Raw genomic sequence first — 24563 nt, forward strand, 5'->3', positions numbered from 1 at the left:
CCCTTTATCTTTTCATCAACAGAGCAGTATTTGGGCTTGTTTTTGTGGGGCAAGCTGTAGTTTTTGATCACTTTTTATCATTTATTATTTTTTTGATGGGCAAGGTGACAAAAAACTGTCAAACTGCGTGTTTTTTTGTTTTGGTTTTTTCCATTATGACATTCACCTTGCAGGAAAAGTATTTTTATATTTTTATATTTTAGTAGTTTGGGCGTTTTTTTCTTCTAGAATATTTTTATATGTAAAATATTTATATGTAAATTTTTTAAGAACTAATTAATAGTCCTTTTAGTGGACTTGAAAATGCAATCTTCTGATCGCTTATACCATAGATTGCAATAGAATACTATTGAAGGCAATGGGATTTTTACAGGCTGTCTGTTAAGTCGTGCTGCAGTTTACTATTACAGTCCTGAAGCCCAGGCTGTCATAGCAACCGATCGGAGGACAGAGGGAGCCCCTTCCTCTGTATAACCGCTCAGATGCCACTGTCGCTCTTGGCCTCGGCATTTGAGAGGTTAAATTACCAGAATTTAAGTTCTGATTACTGGTGATAGGTGTCTGCTCTTTTATACAGTTGCCACCTGTTGCTCACAAGCTGATTCTGCTCCATCCGTTCGAAAACCGGTTTTGGAAACTTTCTTGAACATTTTATAAATTGCTGCTAAACTTAGATGCCTTCTAACATCACCAAAAAATAAAAGTGCATTTGAAAATGGACAATACAAAGTGGACATATTGTAAATGTTAATTATGTGAGTTGTTGTTGTCAGTAAACCAGAAAAGCAAATTCAGAAACTTACATTTTAGTCAAATTTTGGATTTAATTTTTCAAATAAAAACAAAATTGCTACAAGCAAAGAGGAAAAAGGCCGCAATGAACCCACAGACCAGCTCATAACAGATATAGACCAAGTAGGTTAAAGGGGTTGTCTGGGCTTTTACTATTGACCTATCCTCAGGATAGCTCATCAATATCATATCGGTGGAGGTCCGACACCTGGCACCCCTGCCAATCAGCTGTATGAGGAGAGGGCACACGCAGTGTGCACGTGCCATCTCCCTTATCTCTTCCTGTCCGCTACTGCTGTCTATGGCAAAGCAGCAGCGAACAGCAAGAGAGACGCACTGCGCGCCGTCTCCTCATACAGCTGATCGTGGGGGTGCCTGGTGTCGGACCACCGCCAATCTAATATTGATGACCTATCCTGAAGATAGGTCATCAATAGTAAAAGCCCGGACAACCCCTTTGGTGAGCTGTAAAAAGATGAAGAAAGAAATACTATATGTAGGCAACAAACAAAATAGCACACCTGTATTTATATATAGTTATACATATTAATATTAATAAAATTATTATATCATTTTGTAATACAGATGATATGTCACGGAGTGTGGAGAGAGGAAGATTGAGGTTATGCCAAGCGATGGCGTTCAGTTATTATTACAACTCATATATGATGCCTTTAATTTTTTGGTTATACACTGTTTTGCACATGGACGGTGGACCTGTTTTGAGGAGAACCCTCTGAAATGTTGGTGACAAGTAGGCTATGGTCATGGATACAGTGTGACCCCGCATTGACGTGCGGGCTCGCAATTGGTCCGTGATCCCGGATGGAGGCTCCATGTCTAACAAGCTGTGGTTGCCCCCATATGACCCCACATAGCCATCTGCTTCCGTTTGTTGCACTGAATTGTGAACCAGGACCTCTATCCTGTGTATATCAGGTATGACTGTTACGAATGCGCATGCGCCGGATACCCTATGTGCTATTCCCGCACTTAAAATGGCTGACTCTGTTCCTGGGTCATAGTGCGCAACTGCATAGAAATGAGGGCAGTGACATTTGGAAACAAGGAATATATACGTCATCCTGACATGCGCAATTGCGCTTCAGGCACGCCGGAACACACGCTATGCAGCCGATGGCAGCCATTCGCCTCATCGCTCCTCCTTCACTCTTCGTTAGTGATATCATCTAGTAAGCACTTAGCACTTTGTATCATTGTTTGCACATGGCACCAATAATGATATTAATATTAATTATGTACACATATGTATTTTCTTTTACACAAGCTGAATTTTTGAATGTATTTTAATCACTGTTATATATGATGTCATTATAGGACACATTAAGTAATTGTCACAATTTATTATTTTTTATGTTTCATTATGATACTACATGATTGTCTGTAATTGTAATGAATTGGCACATTAATTTGGTTTGCTATATATACTGAGCACTTTGTCTGTACACACTGCTTGAGAAAGGCTCCAGCATAGAGCCGAAACGTTGCATGTCCTGTCTGGGTAAATAAAGATTTTTGTACTTTTTTTATCTTATGGAGTGCTGCCCACTTTTTTGACTTTTAGTTATACATATTAGATATATAGTTACTTTATTCAGAATCATAGTTTTTAGTTTTTTTTTTGTAAAATACAAATTATATAAATAAGGTAAAATCATATGGTTCTCACATATTTGTATCTAATGTACCATATACCAACTGAATGTTTAGACTTGAAAGTCAGTCACAGGTTGGTGAGGCTTTTCTAGTTTTTAGATGTTACCGGTAGGCCTCATTCACACAGCTGTATTCAGTACAAGTGGAGATGTAATAGAGCAGCCATAGATGTGCATGAGCCCCAATGTGTGCCTGCAATTACTTCTGGAGATATTATATATAGTTTTTTTTTAAATGTAACTTATAGGGGTTTTATGCCACGCAATCTTCCTTGATAAATCCTCAATAGTTTTTTCTGTTGAATCCTATATGAATTTGACTTGGAAAAAAGTTTACATTACTTCTGTGGAAGAACAGCTCTCTGGTAAAGTGGGATACAAGGCCATAGGAGGTCTAAGAAACCCAAGAGTAACATGGTCTAAGGCCCCATCATATTTTTGGTCCGCATTCGATCCACATTTTTTGCGGATAGGATGCAGACCCATTCACTTCAATGGGTCCGCAAAAAATGCAGACAACACACGTGTGAATGCACCTTTAATTTGATACTCTAGTTGTGGGCCTTATCATTGTATATAGTCCAATAACTTTAAGCAATCCTTACCTGCTATGTATTTCTCTCCGTACTTATATACTTTGTACCTCTGCTTCATTAGAGCTGTGGTCTGGGACTGCGGCTTAGCCACCGGGAGTCAGAGCTACTCTAAAATCTACCTCCTGACTCATTGTTGGCTCAGGCTGCAGCCTTGTCCAGTTCCTCTCCTTCTTTATATTAGCTGTGGCTGCAAGTCAGTACATGGAGAGCTGTGTGATTGGCCGCAGCAGTCATGTGGATAGACGACACATGATTGGCTGCAGTCACTTAGTTGGGGTAGTTGGGCAATATTAGTATCGGTTACTTTATTATTTTAAAGCATTCCCTGCCTTTACAAAAATGTATATATTTATTGGACAACCCCTTTAAGTACACTTTAAAATCAACATGGAGTGAGATAAATGGTGCAGGAACGGAGCAGAATCAATGAGGCAATTATATGATTTATTATTTTTTTAAACATTCCTTGCTTATTAAACTTGCTAAGATTTTCCTTGAGTGGCTTTTGGGCACGTGGCTTCTACAGGTGAAACTTGTGACACATAAGTTTCATAAAAATTTGAACGAGTCATAGTTGCAGGTTTCTATCTGTTATTGCGCCCGTGTCTGCTACTGCTCTGCTCATGGGCACCATTCTGCTCAACTGCTCCCTGGCGCCTTGGACCCAATGCCATCTCTCCCCTTCTCCTCTGCAATTCCGGCTACCAGAGTAGCTCCACTTCTCCTCCCAGGCTGCGTCCTGCTTCTTGTCAGTTTTCCTCTTATTCTTGCAGGCCTCTGCTCTGCCTGCAGGGTGTGCATGCACTACCTCTGCCTAAAGGGCCAGCACATGTGCACAATAGTGTCCACCAGCCAATGGCTGGCCACCTTGGGGTACTTTAGGCACATTCCCCAGTTGGAAGGTGCCTGAGCAATAGCTTCTAGTTTAATGGGTTCTACATTTGTTTGTCTGTGCAACAACTTCTGCCCTTTCTCCAGATTTGCCCCTCCGCTGTCTGACCTGACTGCTGCCTATTCTCTGTTCTGATCCTAAGATGCCTGCCCTGACCTCAGACTGTTTTTCAGATTGCACAAACTTCACCTGTCCTGACTTTGGGCAGTCTCTATTTATAGTTTTGTGTGATCCCTCGGTGTCTTGACCCCCATGGGTCAGCAGTCACTTGAATAGAGACTACTCCAAAAGGTAGGGGCCTGCAGGGGAACCCTGCTGTGTAGTTCAGATCCCTGTATTGGGGTTAAAGGGTGAAGACCAGGGTGGCCACTTAGATATGTCCATATGAGTAGGCCCAAGCCAAACTTCAAATCTGACTCCATTGATGGAAGTCTAGTTACCATTACTGGTCAGACGACCTCAGGTGAGCGCTGTGCCTCTTCCACTCACTGTGGAAAGCCAGTCAGAGACGAACACGCAATGTATGGTCACACAGACTTTCTTTACTTAGACAATTTGTGATGCTATTTGGGTGTTAAAAGGAATCTTCATCAGAAAATTACCTATTGTTTGAATCAAGTTTCTATTTTAAAAATATTTGAAATAATTTTTTGTGATTTTATGTTTAATTTCCAGTGTCACTATAAAAAAAAAAATCCTGCAGTTTTTTGGCTGCTGTAAAACATCTCTAAATAATGTTAACAACATCTCAAGAAAGATGATTGCCCCCATAATCATTTTTAGGAAACCGGATAAAAAAAAAAAAAAAATCTACAATCAGAAATTAAAAACAGATTTGAAAAAAAGGAGATGTATCACTATCTGCTTTTAACAGGCAGAAAAAAATTATAGGAGACACATTACCTTTAAAGGTCAAAATGCATATGGATAGATCAGAGGATCTCATGTCTTGCAGATTTCAGACAATATATTCCTAAATTTCTTTTACCTCAAATCTCTTAACGATTACAACAAAATCTACTCAGTATGTAAGTGTATATCTACAGATGAGAGCACGATCATGGCCTGGCTTCATCCCCATCAAGATGACACATCACATGATCTTCAAATATCTGACTCTGATGAGGAAAAAACTTTTCAGCACATACAGGACATTTTAAAGGACTCAATGGCTGTCTGCTTGTAGAGCTTGTGGATGATCCATGCTGTAAATTAAACAGAAGACATGAATTGTTATATGAATATGGAAACTACAGTGTTCTTTAGGCTGTGATCTAGTTTATGGCAGATAAGAGGTGAATGTGCTGTTATTGCTTATACGTACAATCAGGAGAACTGAAACTGCATTCATTAACTGAACCTTATGTGGATATCATTTAACTTTTTATGGCAAAAATCAGTGTCGAAAGTTGAAATTATTTAATTGAGTTTACAATGGGCTGTGCGTTCTCCAGCTGATATGGGCGGGAGAGAGCACAGACCGGGGATCTTTTCCCAGCCTGTTCGCTCTCCTGCTCAGTTCAGCAGGCACAATGACGTCATTGCGTTGCATCTGCTTCTGGGATTACTCCCTGGATCAACTCCCTGCGTTGCATCTGCTTCTGGGATTACTCCCTGGATCAACAACCCATCTCTGGAGCCCTGCTCTGTTCATTGTGGGAACGGGGCTATTGGAGAATTACTTTTTTCTTATATCAAAATTACGAGGGCAGCACTACAATAAGGGGCCCTAAGGTGGACAGCATTATTGTAAGGAGGGCACAAAGGAGACATAACTACTATGTGATGCCAGAAATAACAATATTAAAGGGCTTCTGTCACCCCCATTTAGCAATTTTCAGTATCGGACATTAGCTATTTGCTAATGTCATTTGAGTCCATATATATCACTCTTACCTCTCTCTGTGCTGTAATTTCTTTAAAAATAGTACTTTTATAATATGCTAATTACTTCACTACCAGCAAGTTGGGTGGTTACTTGCTGGTAGCCGCCGCATCCTCGGACTATAAACACGCCCCCTCCTCCACTTGATAGACAGGGCCAGCGAGCGCTCTCCTCCTCCCGCTGGCCCTCTCTGCCCATGAAATCCCGCGCCTGTGCCGTACCGATCCTCATTCGGCGCAGGCGCTCTGAGAGAAGGACGCTTGCTTGCCAGCTCCTTCCTCAGTGCGCCTGTGCCGATTACGTCACACTACACTCCGGAAGAGAAGACTGCCGGCATCAGCGATAATTGGCAGTCTTCTCTTCCGGGTGTAGTGTGACGTAATCAGCGCAGGCGCACTGAGGAAGGAGCTGGCATGTGCGCGCGTCCTTCACTCAGTACGTGTGCGCCGATTGAGGAACGTTACGGTGCAGGCGCGGCAATTCAGTAGCAGACGGGGCCAACGGGAGGAGGAGAGCGCTCGCTGGCCCTGTCTATCAAGAGGAGACGGGGCGTGTCTAGAAGCGGCAGATGCGGTGGCTAACAGCAAGGACACGCCCAACTTGCTGGTAGTGAAGAAATTTGCATATGATAAAAGTATGATTTTTACAAGAAATAAGCCACAGACAAAGGTAGGACATGTATGACTGCACTGACATTAGCAAATAGCTAATGTCGGCTAATGAAAATTGCACAATGGGGGGTGACAGAAGCCCTTTAATGACATGCGTGAGCTCTGCATGTAAAACAATAAGGGGACAGTAATTGCACTTGTTTTTATTAATTTAATTTATTATATGATGTTTTAATGTTTATAGGAACTATATGTAAGTAAATAAGTAATTAATAAATGTTTGACATAGAGCAGTGCTCACTAAAGTCAGGTGCAAATTTCAAGACTGTCTTCACCCAGGCAGCAACGAATTACTGCTCCATCCAGTGCCTCCATTATTACCAGATACGATTGGGAAAAAAGTCAATACTAGACCAAAACGTCTGGAACTAAATCCGCCTGATGTAGTATTTTGGGTGAAGCATACATGTATATACCATATGCAGTGGAGTACTGTCAATGGAAGGAGACCCCCAGGTTGGGGGGATCCAGGCTGAACAGCCCTGCTCCTTTTCCCATGTTATAAGGAGGCCCTGCTCTTCTCTATGGAGCGAGCTTTCAGTTTCTCCCACTTTTGGGTCCGTGTTTGAGGACAACCCTGCATATTAAAACATTACTCTTTTTTTCACACCTGATGTAGGGGAGGTTGAAACCTTAGCAGTGAGCCACAGGCTTAACTGAAGTCAGTAGGATTTTTAGTAATTTCTATGTATATGTACATATGCAGGAAATTATTTGAATAAATCTGGACATTTGCATCTACATTTCTTATGGTTCTCTGTCAAATATCATATGGCATAAATGTATGAGATAAGAATACCTCTTTAAAGGTTATTCCCATCTTATAAAGTGATTATCGGTAACATCACCAGTGCGTCACCGAGCAGGGGAAAAAACTGTGAAGGGACACAGCCCTAAACTAGAGCTCCAGCCCCTTGGAGTAGTAGAGATCCCAGAGGATGGACCCTCACTGATCATACATTGATAGGATACACAAGCAATATGCCACTTTATGATATGGGAATACCCCTGTAAGAAGATCCCATCCCATCTTATGCCCTGTGCGGGCATATCAACGTCACAGAGAGAAGTCTCCTGGCCAGGACCTCCACTATGAGCTAGAGGGTAAAGTGATATCAAAGATCAGTCTTGCTCTGGCGGACTGTACACACCCATGTGATATATGTGATTCATTTGAATCATCGACATGTAATACTTATAAATGTAATAACTTGCATGTAATATGATATTACATAATGTGGTAACAGAGTTGGGGTGCCACCACAAAAGATACAACGGCAGCATCTCCAATCCAATACGGCTTTATTCACACACGGTGCATGAGACAGTACACACAGTCCGGTTACAGCAACGTGTCAAGCTTGACAAAGGCTACTATGTAGCCGAAACGTTGCTGTAACCGGACCGTGTGTACTGTCTCATGCACAGTGTGTGAATAAAGCCTTATTGGATTGGAGATGCTGCCGTTGTATCTTTTATGGTTGATATTGTCAAAACCCTTTGGATCAGGGTAATTGGACTGGCTGATGCATTCCTGACATTGCATAACTGAAGGTATTGTGTGCTGCTCTACATATATTTTGGGTCTGCATCCATTCCGCAATTTTGCGTAACGGGTGTGGACCCATTCATTTCCATGGGGCCAAAAAAGATGTGGACGTGCTGTCCGCATCCGTAGTTCTGTTCCACGGCCCTGCAAAAATATAGAGGACGCTACATAATTACAGTTGCGCTGTCTGAGAGATGTATGGCCAGCAGCTGCTTACTGACCTGCAGCAACAAGCTGAATGTTAGGCTGGATTCAATAAGAAATATGGGTTTCTAGCAGAGACAACTGCAATAAACTGAGCCTCGTATAGTAACTAGTGTACATTATGTATAGATAGTCATCTTTAGCTTAATGAAGGTCTGTGAACGAGCTAAAATCAGTGTTAAGGTCCCTTTACACGGGACAATTTAGCAGGCGATTGGAAAAAAGCATTCCTTCCTGAGAATTGCCTGCTCGTCATTTACATGCAGCGATCTCCTCCACAGTATGGGGAGGAGTGATCACTATGCCATCGCTCATCCCCTACAGATTCATTGTTTGCCGGCAGCAGAGGCTGTTTAGAGTGCACAATCCGTAGTTGGCAAGCGATGATTTAGGTGTATACTCAAACAAGCATATTACCCAGTGAACAAGTGTTTCACTTGCTCATTGGGTAATCATCGTCCTCTTTAAACCGCCAGATGATCGCTAACAAGCGCTCCTATGAACACTCATTAGCGATTATCTGGCCGATTCTCGCCTTGTGTAAAGGGACCTTTAGGGTTAAAAATCAATTCTGAACTCACCTCACTGGAGAAACTAGGATAATTTCCTGAAAAAAAAGAGCATATAAACATGGATCAATGACAGACAAGGTCTCCTTATGTAATGATAACAACTATGGTCTATCTATATAGGAAGAATATGTTGGGGTCAAATCCAACCAAGCACAGAATTGCAGTGCTGTGGAATACGTTGGACTTACATAATCAAAAGACAGATAAGGCTTTATTCACACGTTGGTGTTTTGATCAGTGATTACTATCAGCGATTAGGAGCCAAAACCAGGAGGGAAACATACACAGAAATAAGATATAAGGGGAAGATTTGCTTCTGTTCTGTGCTTAGGCCAGCACCTGGTTGTGGCTCACAACCACTGATGGAAATCACTGACCAAACACTGACTGGGTGAATAAGGCCTAAATGTTACTCACTAGCAGTGGAGTACATAGAGAAGTAAGGGCCCCATAGCAAGAATCAAACCAGGCCCCCCACACAGGACAGAGGGGTTTCCGCCTAAACCCTTTTCAATGACCCTTGGGTCATTTTTGCCACTGTTTCATTTGCTAAAAGTTGTTCCTTTAGAGGGTAGAGTCCTGACCAAGTTTTCACTTCCAGTAGAAGAGGGGATGATCCCAAACCAACTAAGACCCCATAGCAGTCGCATGGTCTTCCAGTATGGTAGTTACGCCCCTGCTCACTAGGGAGCAGCACAGTTCTTCTGACTTGGCACCATAGCTAAAAGGCTCATTATAATATAACCACATGGAAACTGTCCATTAACTTAAAAGTTAAATGCCAGCAGACACATGGAAAAGATGAAAACTTAGAAAATAGCTGGAAAGCCACAAGCTGGTTACCTTCATATGGATTCCTAAAAATCAACCCTGGGTTTGAAGCCATGTACGAGGTCGGTTCTCTGGCTAACAAACGGCCGTGGAGTTCATCTATTTCAATACGATGATTCTAGAAAGGAACACATAGGCGGTCATTTATTATTTTTTTACGGCACTTTTTGGCATATTTAGGTTGCAGATTTTGTCACAAAGATGTTTTGTGACAAAATCTGTGACTTGACCCCGCTCACGCCACTTTTGCGAAGTGGTAGAAAAAAGTGGTGTGGCGTGGGCGGGGAAGAGGGCAGTCCGGCTGTCCTGTCTCATTCATCATTTTCCACGCCAGTTTATGGCCTGGAAAATGGTCTTAAACTATGTGAGCAAGTGAGCTGGCATAGTTTGAAGCACATCGCACTGGCAGTGGCGGCAAGAGACAAAGTTATGTAGAGGCCGGCGACTCTACATAACTTTGGGGCAGCATTGTGCGATTAAGACAAGTGTATACATCACCATAATTCACCAGGGTCCATGCGGATTATATGTCATGCTTGAGAGAGTGATGAGATTCCTATCACAATGCAATCAATGAAGTTGTATATAAAAGAGAGCAAAGCCTGTAATAGTCATTTGATCCAGCATGCACAGGACCGGATAGGAGCTGGATTATAAATATTCTGTATTAGATTGTGTGGCAGTGGAGCTGCCAGAGGGCCATAAAAATGGTGTATCTCACCCAGAGGAAGCTGGTTGAGAAGAAAGGCTGGGAAAATAGGGTTTCCCCTCTGTGTATCAGCCAGGCTGGTAATGAAGGTAATTAGCAGCCAGCCGAGGAGCTCGGTGAAGAATGGGCTGAGCTCCTCAATTAGGGCTCTTAGTCTGGGGAAGAAGCAGGCTGCGCCAAGGCCTGTGGGAGCCAGGACCCTATGATATCGTGTAGGGTAGGCACTGAGTTGTGTTTTGGGGCGCTGGGTGGTAGACCCAGATCCCGATAGAGAAGGAAAACTACCGTGTAGTTAGTGGCCAGATGGCCTAGCACTACTGCTGTAAAAGTGACAATAAAGCTGGTTGTGGCCAGTTTGCACCCAAATCTGCAGTGTTGGAGTGGCTTCTTGAGGTGTGCCAACTGTCTGAGAAGATAGCAATGGAGAGCTAAGTGACCCCAAGTTGTTACAACGGTTATATAAATGTATGTATAGGAATGATAGGCACACCTCTTATTGGAACTGCCTGAATATATACATAAAATGTCTACATAAATTATAATCCAGGGATTAGTTTAGCACCTTTGGGACTCTATCTGCTGTGAAACTACAACTCCCAATATGCACACTTACTCGGGTGCTCTTGTAACTCCCACAGAAGTGAAAGGAGGATTCTGCGAGTTGTAGTTTCAGAACAGCTGGAGTGCCGGAGGTTGCCGATTCCTGAACTATACGACTGTCACTGTTAGCTCACTGCAGTACCTTATGTATGTCCTTCAAATCGTTAATCTCTTCTTCTCGAAGTTCTAGAGCACTTCTTAATGTAAGCACTTCTTCACCATGTTGTCTACAAATGTCCTGTGAACAATAAGAGAGACAACTATTGTTACTGTACCCTGTCATGTAGTGTAGGGAAAAACTTCACAAAAACAATATGGGTAACATGTCCATTATAAGTTCTGTATTGATCTGTCTCATTATCCCATTGTGTTTCTGTGTAAAAGTAGGATCTATGTTGCATAAGTTACTGTAGTTCACACATTATTGATTTATGTTTTGTGATAAGGCAGATAATGCAATGAATTTACATCACCCAAGGCTGGCAGAGATGGCAGACATTTCGTAGTCAGCCATAGTCTATGACGTCTAAATATATCCTACTTCTGCCCCTTATTTGGGGTTTCACCAATTTCTTTCACATGCCTTATATTATAAAATAAATAATATTTTAGGGGATGGCATATTACATGGCAGTCTTAAAAAGCACCTGTCAAAATTCTAACTGGTACAGTTGATACTGATGATTAAACTGATATGCGTTCAAATCGGTTGCGGCATTCCCGAGAAAAAAGTATTTTATTCTTTATGCCAATGAGTGTTCAGTGCACTGATGGGTGGGGCTTTGTCCCTTGGTGCTCCTCAGCTTTTCAGTCATGGTCACACCCCTTGGTGCACTGAAGCTCTCATCTGCATAAAGAATAACGGCTTTAAATGTATTAAAATATTGTAGGTCTAAAATATCATATATATTATGTTGATAGCTATGAACCCCATATAACACTGAACATTTACCTGCTGCTGAGCCAGTTGAAATTGCAAGCCATGCTTCTTCTCTTCAGCAGATTGGAGTTGTGTTCTCAGTTTGCTCACTGTTGTTTCTGCTTCCATCTTGCTCTAGATGAATTGCACAATTTAAAATTATTCCCAGTTGAGAATGTATTGGCTTCTGGCCTAGACACTTGTTTTGTGGTTTTCTGTTTGTCTATTGTATCTTGTATCCTGTCCAGCGTGACAGAAGGAGACGCCCATTGAGAAACCCTGGCGTCTCCTCCTCTCTGTACCGATGCTCAGTATTAGCATATTGAGCGCGAAAACTACAGGGCAGCATCAGCGGGGGGTACGCCGCAAGTAAAAGGTATTTATCGCAATTAATACAAACCCGTGAAAGGTCCTCTTTAAGCAAACAGTTATTTAATGTCTATAGCCACCTTAAAGGGAACCTGTTGAAACGCTGAATGTGCAATCCTATCTGCTGGCAGCATGGTATATTCATCTGCTCAGCTCCTCCTGCTCTAACACATTGTGAGGGGAGAGATTCAGTATACCGTGTATCTTGTTCATTTAAACCCCTGCTCTTTCTATGCTTAGGAGTCCAGTGGGACGTCATACCCAGTGGATGACTGGTGTGTGTGTAAATCTGCCAGTCACTGAATAGAACTGCCCACTGGACTCCTAATAGAAAGAGCAGAGGCCTAAATGAACAACATACAAGTTATGTTGACTCTTTTCGCCCAAACTATATCATAGTCTGCTCTGCTCCACTTGCTCTATAATATGCTGCTTGCATGTCAGACACCATGTTCAACATGACAGATTCCCTTTAAAGCAATGACACATTGACATTTGAGGTTCTCCAAGCAAATACTTGTCATTGATTTGACCCATATGTAAAGCAAAGCCCCAGCTGACAAACATAATTCATCATTTATAGCAAAATTTTATGTAAATCTACAATCTTCTTAATATAGTTACCTTGCACTCGTCTTTCAGTCTTTTCACCTCACCCTCCAAATTAGCAATCGTCATATGCAAAGCCCCCATCTGTTTTATTTTATTCTCATTTTCAGCCTGGAGAGATGAAGAAAGATCACGGATCAGTCAGGAGCAGCATCCTCAGTATACACACTGCACCCATGGTTAGCCTGCATGTACTCTGTACCAGAAACCAGAATACAAGATATATTACATTGTTACTTATGGTTTACAACCTCTTTCATATAGAGCATCCACAAGTTGTCTCATTACTGCATCATTGGCTTAATTTCTACCTAACATTATCTACAAAAGTAGAAAGCTGTAGGCGAGGTTAGGCGATATCACATGTATGCATTTGAGTCACTGCTCAGCAAATAGTGCTGGTATCGAAATATCTTAGTTATTCTTTTAGTCTGTCTGCAGTTTTGTAGTGTATGGACTACTTGATTACTATACCCTTTTGTTAGAAAAGACCCTCTAAAATAAGCTGATCACGGGTAGTCTTGTAACAAAACCTGGAACCAAGTCAAATATGGGGTTTAAGGTACATTGAGTCGCAAAATAATAATGCAGGCAATAGGTGCAGCACAACAGTCTACGGAGATTACAGTAGAGCATTCTAGCATAATAGAGTTTGTCCCCCAAAGGTATATACTGAATTGTGGAATAGAAAATGTATTAGGCGAGCACTCTAACATAAAACACACACTTATTCTATAAAAGAATATCAAGCACATAAAATGAAATAAAAACAATTGAATCACAATAACCACAATGGGGCAACTGCTGGGTACCACTGTGAGAGTCTGTGGTACAGATGGAGATCTCTTTTACCATATAAGTGCATATAATGCTTTTTGTTCCTTGTGATGCTTGGAGGATTAGTATTAAAATCGACAACATAATCGACAAAAAAGGTCAAAAAAATTATCGACAAAATAATCGCAGTTGCTGTGAATGTTGTTCCTGCTCTTTGTTGCCTTATGAGACTAAGGAGGTTCGTCGTATATCAAGAAAGAACAATCGCAATTACTACACGTGGTGATGTTACTTTCGAATATATTCAGGGTACAGTCCGAAAGTTTGTGGTATCGATATTGACAATATTTAGTCGAATTATAGCTGATGGTAATCTCGGCTATTCAGCCGCTTACCTCCTTCCTTCAGGGATTGTTCTGGCGTCTCCGCTGATGTTGCCGAGGGGCGAGCAGTGCGGGAAACTCCGGCGTCTTGCGTCGCACTCCTCGATTGCTGTACTTGCAAACTCTCGCAGGATCACGCTTACACGGTTTCTCTTTCGTCCAGAAATGACGTCTCTGGTATATCGAATAAGAACCCGATCTTACGAATTATTTCATGATGATGTCTGCATGGCCATGCAACTAGAGATATTTCGACAGGTGTGTGGCGTTACCAGACGCGTTTCGGGATATGTCACTACCCCTTCCTCAGTGGTTGCGCTACAGCTGTCTGCATCCATCTTATATACTCAGTAGAGGTGGAGTCAATACATGGAAACCGGATCCGAAATCTAGGATTCGATGTTTGCGATTTTTTGTTTACAATTTTTTTAATTTTTTTTAAAAGGAAGACAGTAATTGCGATTTATTTGTGATATATTTCTTGCAATTTTTCTTTTTTCTATGTTTTCTGGATCAAACACTATAGTTTATTAGATCAAGTCCCATTTGAAATTCAGTTTCTGCAGTGTCCATCTTTAATATGGTAATTATTTCATATATTTACCTTGCGTTTTTTTGCTATTTGTCTTCATTTGTTGCATATTTATTATTTAAAACACAGGTTAAAACGATGTTATACTGTTATTAAAATATGTGGACAATTGGTTTCAGCATCAACATGAGACAATACTATGTAATATCTTGATAGGTAAATATCCAATCATTCAAATAATGGTAAAATTACATGCACTTGAGGGTGGATTCAGGGTTGGGCCTCTTCACTGTCGAGGCCCAACCCTGAATCCACCCTCAAATGCATGTAATGTTACCATTATTTGAATGTGGTTATTGTGATTCAATTGTTTTTATTTCATTTTATGTGCTTGATATCCTTTTATAGAATAAATGTGTGTTTTATGTTAGAGTGCTCGCCTAATACATTTTCTATTCCAAATTCCTTCCTTTTGAGAGGCAGGGTGTCCTCTCCATTGGGCTGGTAGCACCATACCATTGGTAATAGGGAGTGACCCTGCAGAGTCTTTAAACATTGAACAACTGAGATTAGGGTGAATGTTCCCAAAATTTAAGAGGAGCAAGTTGGTAATGATAGCTCCCCCTCTAACAGTCTGTGTAGGTATATGTATATGCAGCACCCCTGAGGGTATCTGCAAATGTTTTATGTAATGCATTGATATGTATTTTTCATTGTTTTGGCCGTGCATTCCAGCAGAGAAGATATGGATGGCAAAAGATTGGCAAGAACATGGCTAACCACCCTGTTCCTCCCCTCTTGATAGAAGTGGACTGGTCTTGCTTCCTGTCAGGAGGGGGAGTTCCGGAGGAGTGTTAGAAGGGAGAGGAAGCACACAATTATTTTTTATGATTGCATATAACTTATTTTTGTCTAAAAATCATATTTTCAATTGGCCTTTATTAAAAATATTTAGCAGTTCAGTTACAAAAGGTTAACTGTTTTTCTAACTGTGTGTCTGGTACTTGCACTTTCACTTTGTGACGGTCATCTAATTACCCTTATTTCTAAACTACTGAGAGGTCATAAACACTTATCTAAGCCACATTCTTATCGGTAAGATAAGTGCAGCGTGCCAGGCCGCAGGGGAAACATGTGAGTTACGGTGGGCCGATGGGGGTAGTAGTTAATTTACTCACGATTAGCAGAGTCTCCTTGGGCCGGCAGTGCAGTGGAGGGGAAGACAGCACTAAATCCTCCGGGGCACTCTATTGCAGGGAACACCAGCCAGATAGAAGTTGAGGTACCCTTGATGGTATAGGTGTTTAACCACTTCCTGACCGCCCATAGGATATAAATGTCCTATGGGCATTTGTTTATCTCTAAATGGACGTTCTAAAACATCCATTCAGAGATGGAAGCTGCACGCTAATCGTCAACGAGCGCTGTGTATACAGATCAGGACGCGCTATGCACTTCCTGTCCTGGCGGTCATGTGACCACTGGGGTCGGGAGAGTGCAGGAGCTGTCGGGTCTTGTACAGACCTCGATCAGCCCTGCACTGAGGCTGTATAGCGTTGTATTCTGCTGTACAGCCTCTCTTGGGGCGTATTTCCCCTGTAACTGGGGCTACTATGCCAGCCCCAGTTACAGGAGAAATCAATAGTGGGGGAAAAAAAAAAGTGAAATTAAATGTCCCCCGGAGGTCTTTTATGACCTTATGGGGGACGCAAAGTGTAAAATAAAAAATTTTTGTTTTTTAAAAATAAAATAAAAAGGTTTCACATGTAAAAAAGAATAAATCCCCAATTAAGTAATACAAAAAAAATTTAACTAGAAAAAAATTAATAAAATAGACATCATTGGTATTGCCACGTCCGTGACGGCTGGCTCTATAAATCTATCACATGATCCACCCCGTCTGATAAACACCATAAAAAATTTAAATAAAAACTGTATAAAAAAAAAGTCATTTTTGTCACCTTACATCACAAAAAGAGCAACAACAAGTGATCAAAAAGGCGTATTTCCCACAAAATTGTAGTGATAAAACAAACAATTACCTCATCCCTCATAAAATTAGCCCCTACATAAGAAAATCGCTAAAAAAAACAAACAAAAAAAACTAGAGCTCTCAGAACATGGAGACATTAAAACATCATTTTTTGTTTCAAAAATGCTATTATTGTATTGTACATATTAGGTATTTCCACGTCCGTAACAACCAGCTCTATAAAAAAATCACATGACTTAACCACTCACATGAACACCATAATAAAAATAAAAACAGTGCCAAAAAAGCAATTTTTGGTCACCTAACATCACATAAAGTGCAACACCAAGTGCTTAAAAAGGTGTATGCCCCCCGAAATAGTACCATCACCTCATCCCGCAAAAATCCCGAACTTGTAGAGAATATAGGATTAAATGGATCCCGCACTGTAAGAAGAGACCATTCCCATGGGCACTAAAATAGATACATACTGATATACCTGCAATAGTATGCTGCCAGTTGCCTCCAAGTTCCCGGTGGTTATTGTTAGTAGAATGCGTGTAAAATCCCAAGCCCTTTTTTCTTCTTCTTTCCACTCGAGATAGTTAACTTGCTCTGTCCTCTAGCCTCCCCTCTCCTGCGTGCACCGCTCAGGCCGGTAGCTCGCGTGCATGCGGGGAAGCTGATGAAAGTAAATCCAAGAACGGTTCCTGTGTGACCTGTAGGAATGGATGCCTTCAGGGGGAAAAAAAAACATCCAACGAGTTTTGAAACCGGTTGGAAGTTTTTTTTTTCCCCCTGAAGACATCCGTACCTACAGGTGTGACGTCTCACAGGAACCGTTCTTGGATTTACTTTCATCAGCTTCCCCGCACGCCAGCTACCGGCCGGAGCGGCGTGCGCGGGAGAAGGGAGGCTAGAGGACAGAGCGAGTTAACTATCTCGAGTGGAAAAAAGAAGAAGAAAAAAGGACTTGGGATTTTACACTCATTCTACTAACAATAACCACCGGGAACTTGGAGGCAACTGGCAGCATACTATTGCAGGTGAGAACGCTGAATATATAGATTGCTAACAGGGTTGTTCTATCAGTATGTATCTATTTTAGTGTCCGAGGGAAGTGTCTCTTCTTACAGCACGGGATCCATTTAATCCTATATTCTCTACAAGACTACACTTGTTGAGTTCTGGCAGAGCTCCCAATGGGAACCCAGCAGCGGTCCCCGGGATTATCCCCAGGGCAGTACTAGACACTTAGGTTGCACATAATAGCGGCAGCGCAGGAGTACCCCCCTCAACATTGTGAAACTTGCCTATTCTCCTCCTCCATCAGCTTCCTTCACTTCCTGTCTACTCTAAGCTAGAACACCCCAGGCTATATATATATTATGTGGTGCCAGCACCACCTAGTGGCGAATAGATGTAATGACAATGCCAGCCTTATATTAGGTAATAAATACATTAAATATGACATTTAGCAGCAATTTAAAGTGCCCACATATAGCACATGAGTAGGACACCGCATAAGGATTGAACTTTACTGAGTGTTTATGATGTGAGAGCACAGATAAGAAGTCCGTCTGCTCCTCACATGACGGAAAGGACAAAAAATCCACAGGCAGCTTGTAGAGCATGTCAGCTCTTTACATAAAAAAGGATTCCATACTGTTAATAAAGACCTATTCAAAATACCGTAAGTATATTGCAGTAATAGAAAAAAAATGCCCCCAAAGATGTACATAGCCTTTAATAAAACATTTGAGGGACAAGATAGCAGAGTGAACAGCAAAATCCTGCATTTCAGACACTTTTTCAAGTTGAGGGACCACGATTCAGACACACATCACCGAAAACTATCACTAGGCCAGATAAAGTTCAAGTATGCACCTATACCCAGAAGTGCTAAGTTGCAGTCATCTAACCTGCCTCCATCCCTCCTTAACTGGTGCCAGGAACTGCAGTTTGAATTTTCTGCTATTGGCTGTACCATAAGTTATATTTTGCACTTAGTTAAAATAGACTGTTGTGCATTCACTTCTGGCCTCCAGGGAGCAATGGGTTGAGGGAGTACATTGTGACACAACATCTCATCAGGGCCACTACTGCTCCCATCCTCTGCACCAGCTTCTCCTGTTTTCCCTGCATATATGCTCCCTGATGCTTTTTATCATAGGATTCCAATTTTCTGAAACCAGTATGGTACACATGCTTTACGATGTGCACAGACCCTGTTGAGGTGGTGTATGTGCTGTAAGAGGTAGAATGGAGAGATCCCACACCACTTTATGTCTTTATTGTGGCAGTTAGGTATCACACTATCTACCTTAAGAACGTCCACCTGTTTGCACAAGCCCGTCATCTTCTCTTCTGTAGATCGAAGCTTTTCATTCTTCTGCTCCAGGTTGCGTTCTAAATCAACAGCCCTTTTACCCTAATAAAAGCAGAAAATATTTTTAGTTCCTTGGGCAGACCTCCAACATGTCCTGCTGTCCAACAGGTACAAGACAGTTTCCAAATATATGTTATAAAAACAGAGCTGTAATCTGATTAGTAGTTATTGGCATCATCGATGGTTTTATTGTGACATATAGATAACACTGTCCAACAAAACTTAGGAATTTATTATTATTTTTTTACATAGTTAAGTAATTTTACATCATTTTGTAGTGCTGAATATGAAAATGAGAGATGGTTCTTGCTTGGAAGTTACAGAAGGGAAAAGTAAAAAAAAATTAAAATTTGAGAGTCGGTTGAAGGACAGCAAAAAAGAAGCATTTAGCTAGTAGATGTACTAATGGCGCACAAGAAAATCGTCAGAGTGCAGAGTGTTCCTGAGACTGAATATGTTCTATTCCCATTCAAACGTGTCCCCCATAAATTGCGGTGCACTCAGGGGGAACATTTTCATCTGGCATTGAGAAGTGTTACAAAAGTAAATGGAGCCCTGCAATGTTGGCACATTACTGCTGGGTGATCAGAAGAGACGCTCCAGAAACAGAACAAGAGAGACAAACAAAAAGCATTTGAAGCATGGACGTGCATTTTCTAATAAATTCTCAGAGTGTGGGAGATTTATCAAAACTGGAGTGAGATGCCCCTAATATATTAAGAGGCAGATGACCAGCACTCTGCACCCCGATGATCATCTTTTCTATGTAGCTCTATTGCTGGGAGTCAGCACCAGAACTACACTGCACTGTTAACATTGTAGTGGACAGAGCTTGTCACTGCAGCACTGCTCCCACTGATTAAAAGTTATTTTCCATGTTTCATCTACAATGAAAGAAAACTAAAATATTGAGTTTTTACACTGATCACTAGGCCTAATATATGAGAAGACTTCCTGTTCAGGTAAATTTTCAGCCATGTCATTATCATCACAGACAGGATTACAATGACAGACATCATCACTGTATAGATAACACAAGATCCACCATTCACAATAGGTGATATCCCAGCGTATCGTCTCTCACCTGAACTGTGCGCATGTCTAGAAAAATCTCCCATAGAAGTAAATAAGGCCAGCTCCAATCTATTGTGTCTATGACCCATGTGGCTGCTCTGAAAGAACAGGAAGTCTTGATTTATTTAGGCCTGGCGGACAGTGTGAATACCGCAGAATTTGGGGTGTTTGAAAAAAATGTTATATATATATATATATACATACAGTACAGACCAGAAGTTTGGACACACCTTCTCATTCAAAGAGTTTTCTTTATTTTCATGACTATGACAATTGTAGATTCACACTGAAGGCATCAAAACTATGAATTAACACATGTGGAATTATATACATAACAAAAAAGTGTGAAACAACTGAAAATATGTCATATTCTAGGTTCTTCAAAGAAGCCACCTTTTGCTTTGATTACTGCTTTGCACACTCTTGGCATTCTCTTGATGAGCTTCAAGAGGTAGTCACCTGAAATGGTTTTCACTTCACAGGTGTGCCCTATCAGGTTTAATAAGTGGGATTTCTTGCCTTATAAATGGGGTTGGGACCATCAGTTGCGTTGAGGAGAAGTCAGGTGGATACACAGCTGATTGTCCTACTGATGAGACTGTTAGAATTTGTATTATGGCAAGAAAAAAGCAGCTAAGTAAAGAAAAACGAGTGGCCATCATTACTTTAAGAAATGAAGGTCAGTCAGCTGAAAAATTGGGAAAACTTTGAAAGTAAGGGCTATTTGACTATGAAGGAGAGTGATGGGGTGCTGCGCCAGATGACCTGGCCTCCACAGTTACCGGACCTGAACCCAATCGAGATGGTTTGGGGTGAGCTGGACCGTAGAGTGAAGGCAAAAGGGCCAACAAGTGCTAAGCATCTCTGGGAACTTCTTCAAGACTGTTGGAGGACCATTTCAGGTGACTACCTCTTGAAGCTCATCAAGAGAATGCCAAGAGTGCGCAAAGCAGTAATCAAAGCAAAAGGTGGCTACTTTGAGAACCTAGAATATTACATATTTTCAGTTGTTTCACACTTTTTTGTTATGTATATAATTCCACATGTGTTAATTCATAGTTTTGATGCCTTCAGTGTGAATCTACAATTTTCATAGTCATGAAAATAAAGAAAACTCTTTGAATGAGAAGGTGTGTCCAAACTTTTGGTCTGTACTGTATATATATATATATATATATATATATATATAGTGGCTTTGAAAAATAAATAAAAATAAATAAATGTTTTGCATAAAAACTTGAATTAAACAATAGGTAATTTTCTGATGACACATTCCCTTTAAATAAAAGCCACTGATTTATCCAGCATGCTGCCTTCCATGAGTATTAAACTCTAACATCAGAGGTTCCTTACTACTGTAATGTATACGATGTAAGTATTGCTCTGTTGTAAAAGACCAATATACGACAGTCTTTGTATTTGCCATTTACTGATGTGGTGGGGTTGTCTTAAAGGGGTTGTTTAAAATCAGAGAAAGAAAAAAAATCTGCCTTTTTTCCTCCACAAACAGCGCCCCCGTTTCTCCTAGAGGCTCATTTGCATATATTAAAGCATCATTTTTCTCAGCAATGCGGGCACATATGAACATGGGACCAACACAGATGCCTTCAGCTGCCAAGAGGACATGGAACAGGTCAGCCAGTGTCATAGCTAAAAATCTGCCGACAGACGCCCTTTAAGTGTCTTCACACAAATGTATTCAAGACTGCAGGTTTAATTTGACCCAGACTCCCAGCACCATAGGAATCTACGATGGCCATGACACAGACGAGTAATACGGATGGATCACACATCGGGTGACTGTGCATGGACACTGCTCAGACACATCTTTACCTCTTTCTCCAATGATTGCCTTAGGATCTCTTTCTGTTTCTTCTCTTTTTCCAGTGCAGATGTCTGCAACTTGTACAGGAGAAGTGGAGTTAGAAATGGTTGAACTTATATGCCTCTAAAATAGGAATCTTATATACAACAAAGTCTGTGGTCAGGATTTAGTAACATTTTAGAAGAACGTAAAGGTCCTTTCTACTATACAGTACCCCACATAACATACAGTGTGATAGTCCATATAGTCTGTGCATACGTTGGATAACATGGTGTGTGTATATAATATAGGAATGGAAATTATGTAAGATGAAAATTCATTTTGAAAGAGGACATTTGGCAAAGATGGTAAATGAAGATACTGCATGTGTGAAAGGGGCCCAGTAGTATAAAAAAAAAAGGATCTAATGCAAAATGTTTCAGCAATAAGGTCCTTTTCACAAGGGCTGGGGTCAATTGCACCCTTCAGCTCCAGTTCATTGGGGCGAATAGGTGGCATTAAGTGGGGAACCTGGAGGTCTTCATCTGGTACTTTGCAGCAGAACTTCACAATCCCCCCATAGTGAGGCTCATATGGGTAATAATAATTCTGGTCATTGTATATTACCCGGATCATTTGTTTCTTGGACTAACCGCCTAGTAAGTAAACCTATGTTTATAACACGCTAAAGAAGTAGAGCTGCAGCGTAAAGTATGGTAACAGATCTAGAAGCAACCTGAGGATCTTATGACCTTTTAGGCCACTTTCATGCGGTCAGCATTTGCAAGCCAAAGCCAATGGCACAAATCTCTCCAGTATACTTTTTCTCTGTAGGTTCTACTGGTTTTAGCTTAAAAATATGATAAAAAAAATACTGCCCTATTACTGACAGTGTGAAGGTAGCCTAAGGTGATTATTTCTTCGATTAAAACGTATGAAATGCAATGTTACCCATGCAAAAGTACTGGTTCTTTGATAAAAGCAGCCCCTTTTTCATGCTTTTGCCAGTTTGAATTTCACCTTTCAAAAGTCATGGCTGCCCATAACACAGACGCAGTACCTAACATATGTACTATATATTATACCTGCACCCACTGCATAACTACCGTATGGCAAACCCACGAATAATACTTACTTCAAGTTCTACCTTCAGTTTAACAGTCTCTTCTTTACACTGATTGGCAGTAGAGGTCAGGTTCTCCACTGTTTTCTGCCTGGCCATGTCTTCGCTCTGCCAAATGAATGGAAATTATAAATGCAGTTGATGTCATCTTCATTGCAGCAGATGGACAATAAGAGTCATGTAGCAATTGTCTATCCTTAAGGCCTTAACATTTATTTGTATCTGGCGTTATCTGTCAGTGCTTCGTAAATGCTACGTGTAGAAGAATCATTTACATTTATTCTGCAGCAGGACAACAACCCCAAACATACAGCCAACGTCAGAACTATTTTCAGCGTAAAGAGGATTAATAAGGAGTCATGGAATCATTGATATGGCCCCTACAGAGCCCTGATCTCAACATCATAGAGTCTGTCTGAGATTACACGAAGAGACAGAAGGATTTGAGCAAGCCTACGTCCACAGAGGATCTGTGGTTCATTCTCCAAGATGTCTGAAACAACCTCCCTGCCGAGGGTGGTCACACCAAATACTGATTTGATTTAGATTTCACTTTTCTTCGTTCACTTTGCATTTTGTTAATTGATAAAATAAACTATTATCACTTCTATTTTTAAAAGCATTCTTACTTTGCAGCATTTTTCCCACACCTGCCCATAGGGCACATAGTCTAAAAGGCAAAAGATCTGTAGGTCTCTACAAAGCTACTATTGTATTACCAGACACCCACCTGGGAGTGATTCTTTTCAGCCATTAACTTCTCCAGTGATTTTTCCAACCCCTTTCTTTCTGAGAGCACTTTTGTCTCTTTTTCTATGTACCTACAGATGATAGAAGGATTATAAAGGTATCTGGTGAGACCTAGGCTCTGTTCACACTGTGAATACGTTGTGTATACGTGGTCTTTCACCTGCTATGTCTTCAACTGTGCAGCCATACAGTGGCATATATCAGCTGTTCACAATGCAAATAAAAGTATACCATGCAGTACGCTTGTTTGTGGTGGTTCACTGTATAGAAAAGCACTATGCAGGAAAAATGGGGAGGCCTCTGTCAGGTGTATGTGCCAAGAACTTTGCCGGTGCGCTGAATGTGTGAATGCAGCCTTACAGTCACATATATACACAAACTACACTGATATTAAAGAGGACCTTTCACCCCTCCTAACATGCCTTCCCCCCCCCCCCAATAACAACGATAAAGTCTTTGTTAACTTCTCTTTTTTCGCACATCCTTGGGTGAGGTCGTTGGCACCCCCCATCTTGAAGTAGTCTAACTTTGTCTATTAATAGCATAGTATGCATCTCCACCTTCAGCCCTTTCTATCTGCTCTCACATCTATCCTCCCTTCCCCTGCTAATTAAATGGATTCTCATCTATCCCAGACTTGGTTGGTGTATAAGCTATATAACTGGACTATCTTTAGTCCCCACAACCTAAGGCATAAAAAGTGAAACAGAAATAAAACTGAGTCTATCATCAGATCCCACGTATCGAGAGTGGTCTTGCACAGAATCTCAGTTCCAATTGTGTCCAGGATTGTGAGGGTCGTCTTCTCCATTTCGAGCAAGATGGGAGGCCTGGGGTCTGCCCTTCATTCCTTCTATTCCACGACCTCCTCTTGGCGATTAACCT

General features: G+C 41.2%; 1 protein-coding gene across 1 annotated transcript in view; it reads right to left on the reverse strand.

Moving 5' to 3' along the window:
- Positions 1 to 804: 804 nt before the first annotated feature.
- LOC122940310 (calcium-binding and coiled-coil domain-containing protein 2-like) overlaps positions 805 to 24563 on the reverse strand; it is a 106835-nt gene continuing 83076 nt past the window's right edge. Inside the window, exons 10-19 of the mRNA XM_044296921.1 lie at positions 23659 to 23749; positions 22941 to 23036; positions 21835 to 21903; positions 18862 to 18969; positions 12890 to 12985; positions 11930 to 12031; positions 11120 to 11215; positions 9681 to 9786; positions 8847 to 8872; positions 805 to 5161 (exon numbers count right to left, since the gene is read on the reverse strand). Coding sequence (XP_044152856.1) covers positions 5015 to 5161; positions 8847 to 8872; positions 9681 to 9786; positions 11120 to 11215; positions 11930 to 12031; positions 12890 to 12985; positions 18862 to 18969; positions 21835 to 21903; positions 22941 to 23036; positions 23659 to 23749 — 937 coding nt within the window. The 3' untranslated portion in view covers positions 805 to 5014. The remainder of the gene's footprint in view (positions 5162 to 8846; positions 8873 to 9680; positions 9787 to 11119; positions 11216 to 11929; positions 12032 to 12889; positions 12986 to 18861; positions 18970 to 21834; positions 21904 to 22940; positions 23037 to 23658; positions 23750 to 24563) is intronic.

This window comes from Bufo gargarizans, chromosome 6 (assembly GCF_014858855.1).
Source record: "Bufo gargarizans isolate SCDJY-AF-19 chromosome 6, ASM1485885v1, whole genome shotgun sequence".
In the NCBI taxonomy this organism is placed as follows: domain Eukaryota; kingdom Metazoa; phylum Chordata; class Amphibia; order Anura; family Bufonidae; genus Bufo; species Bufo gargarizans.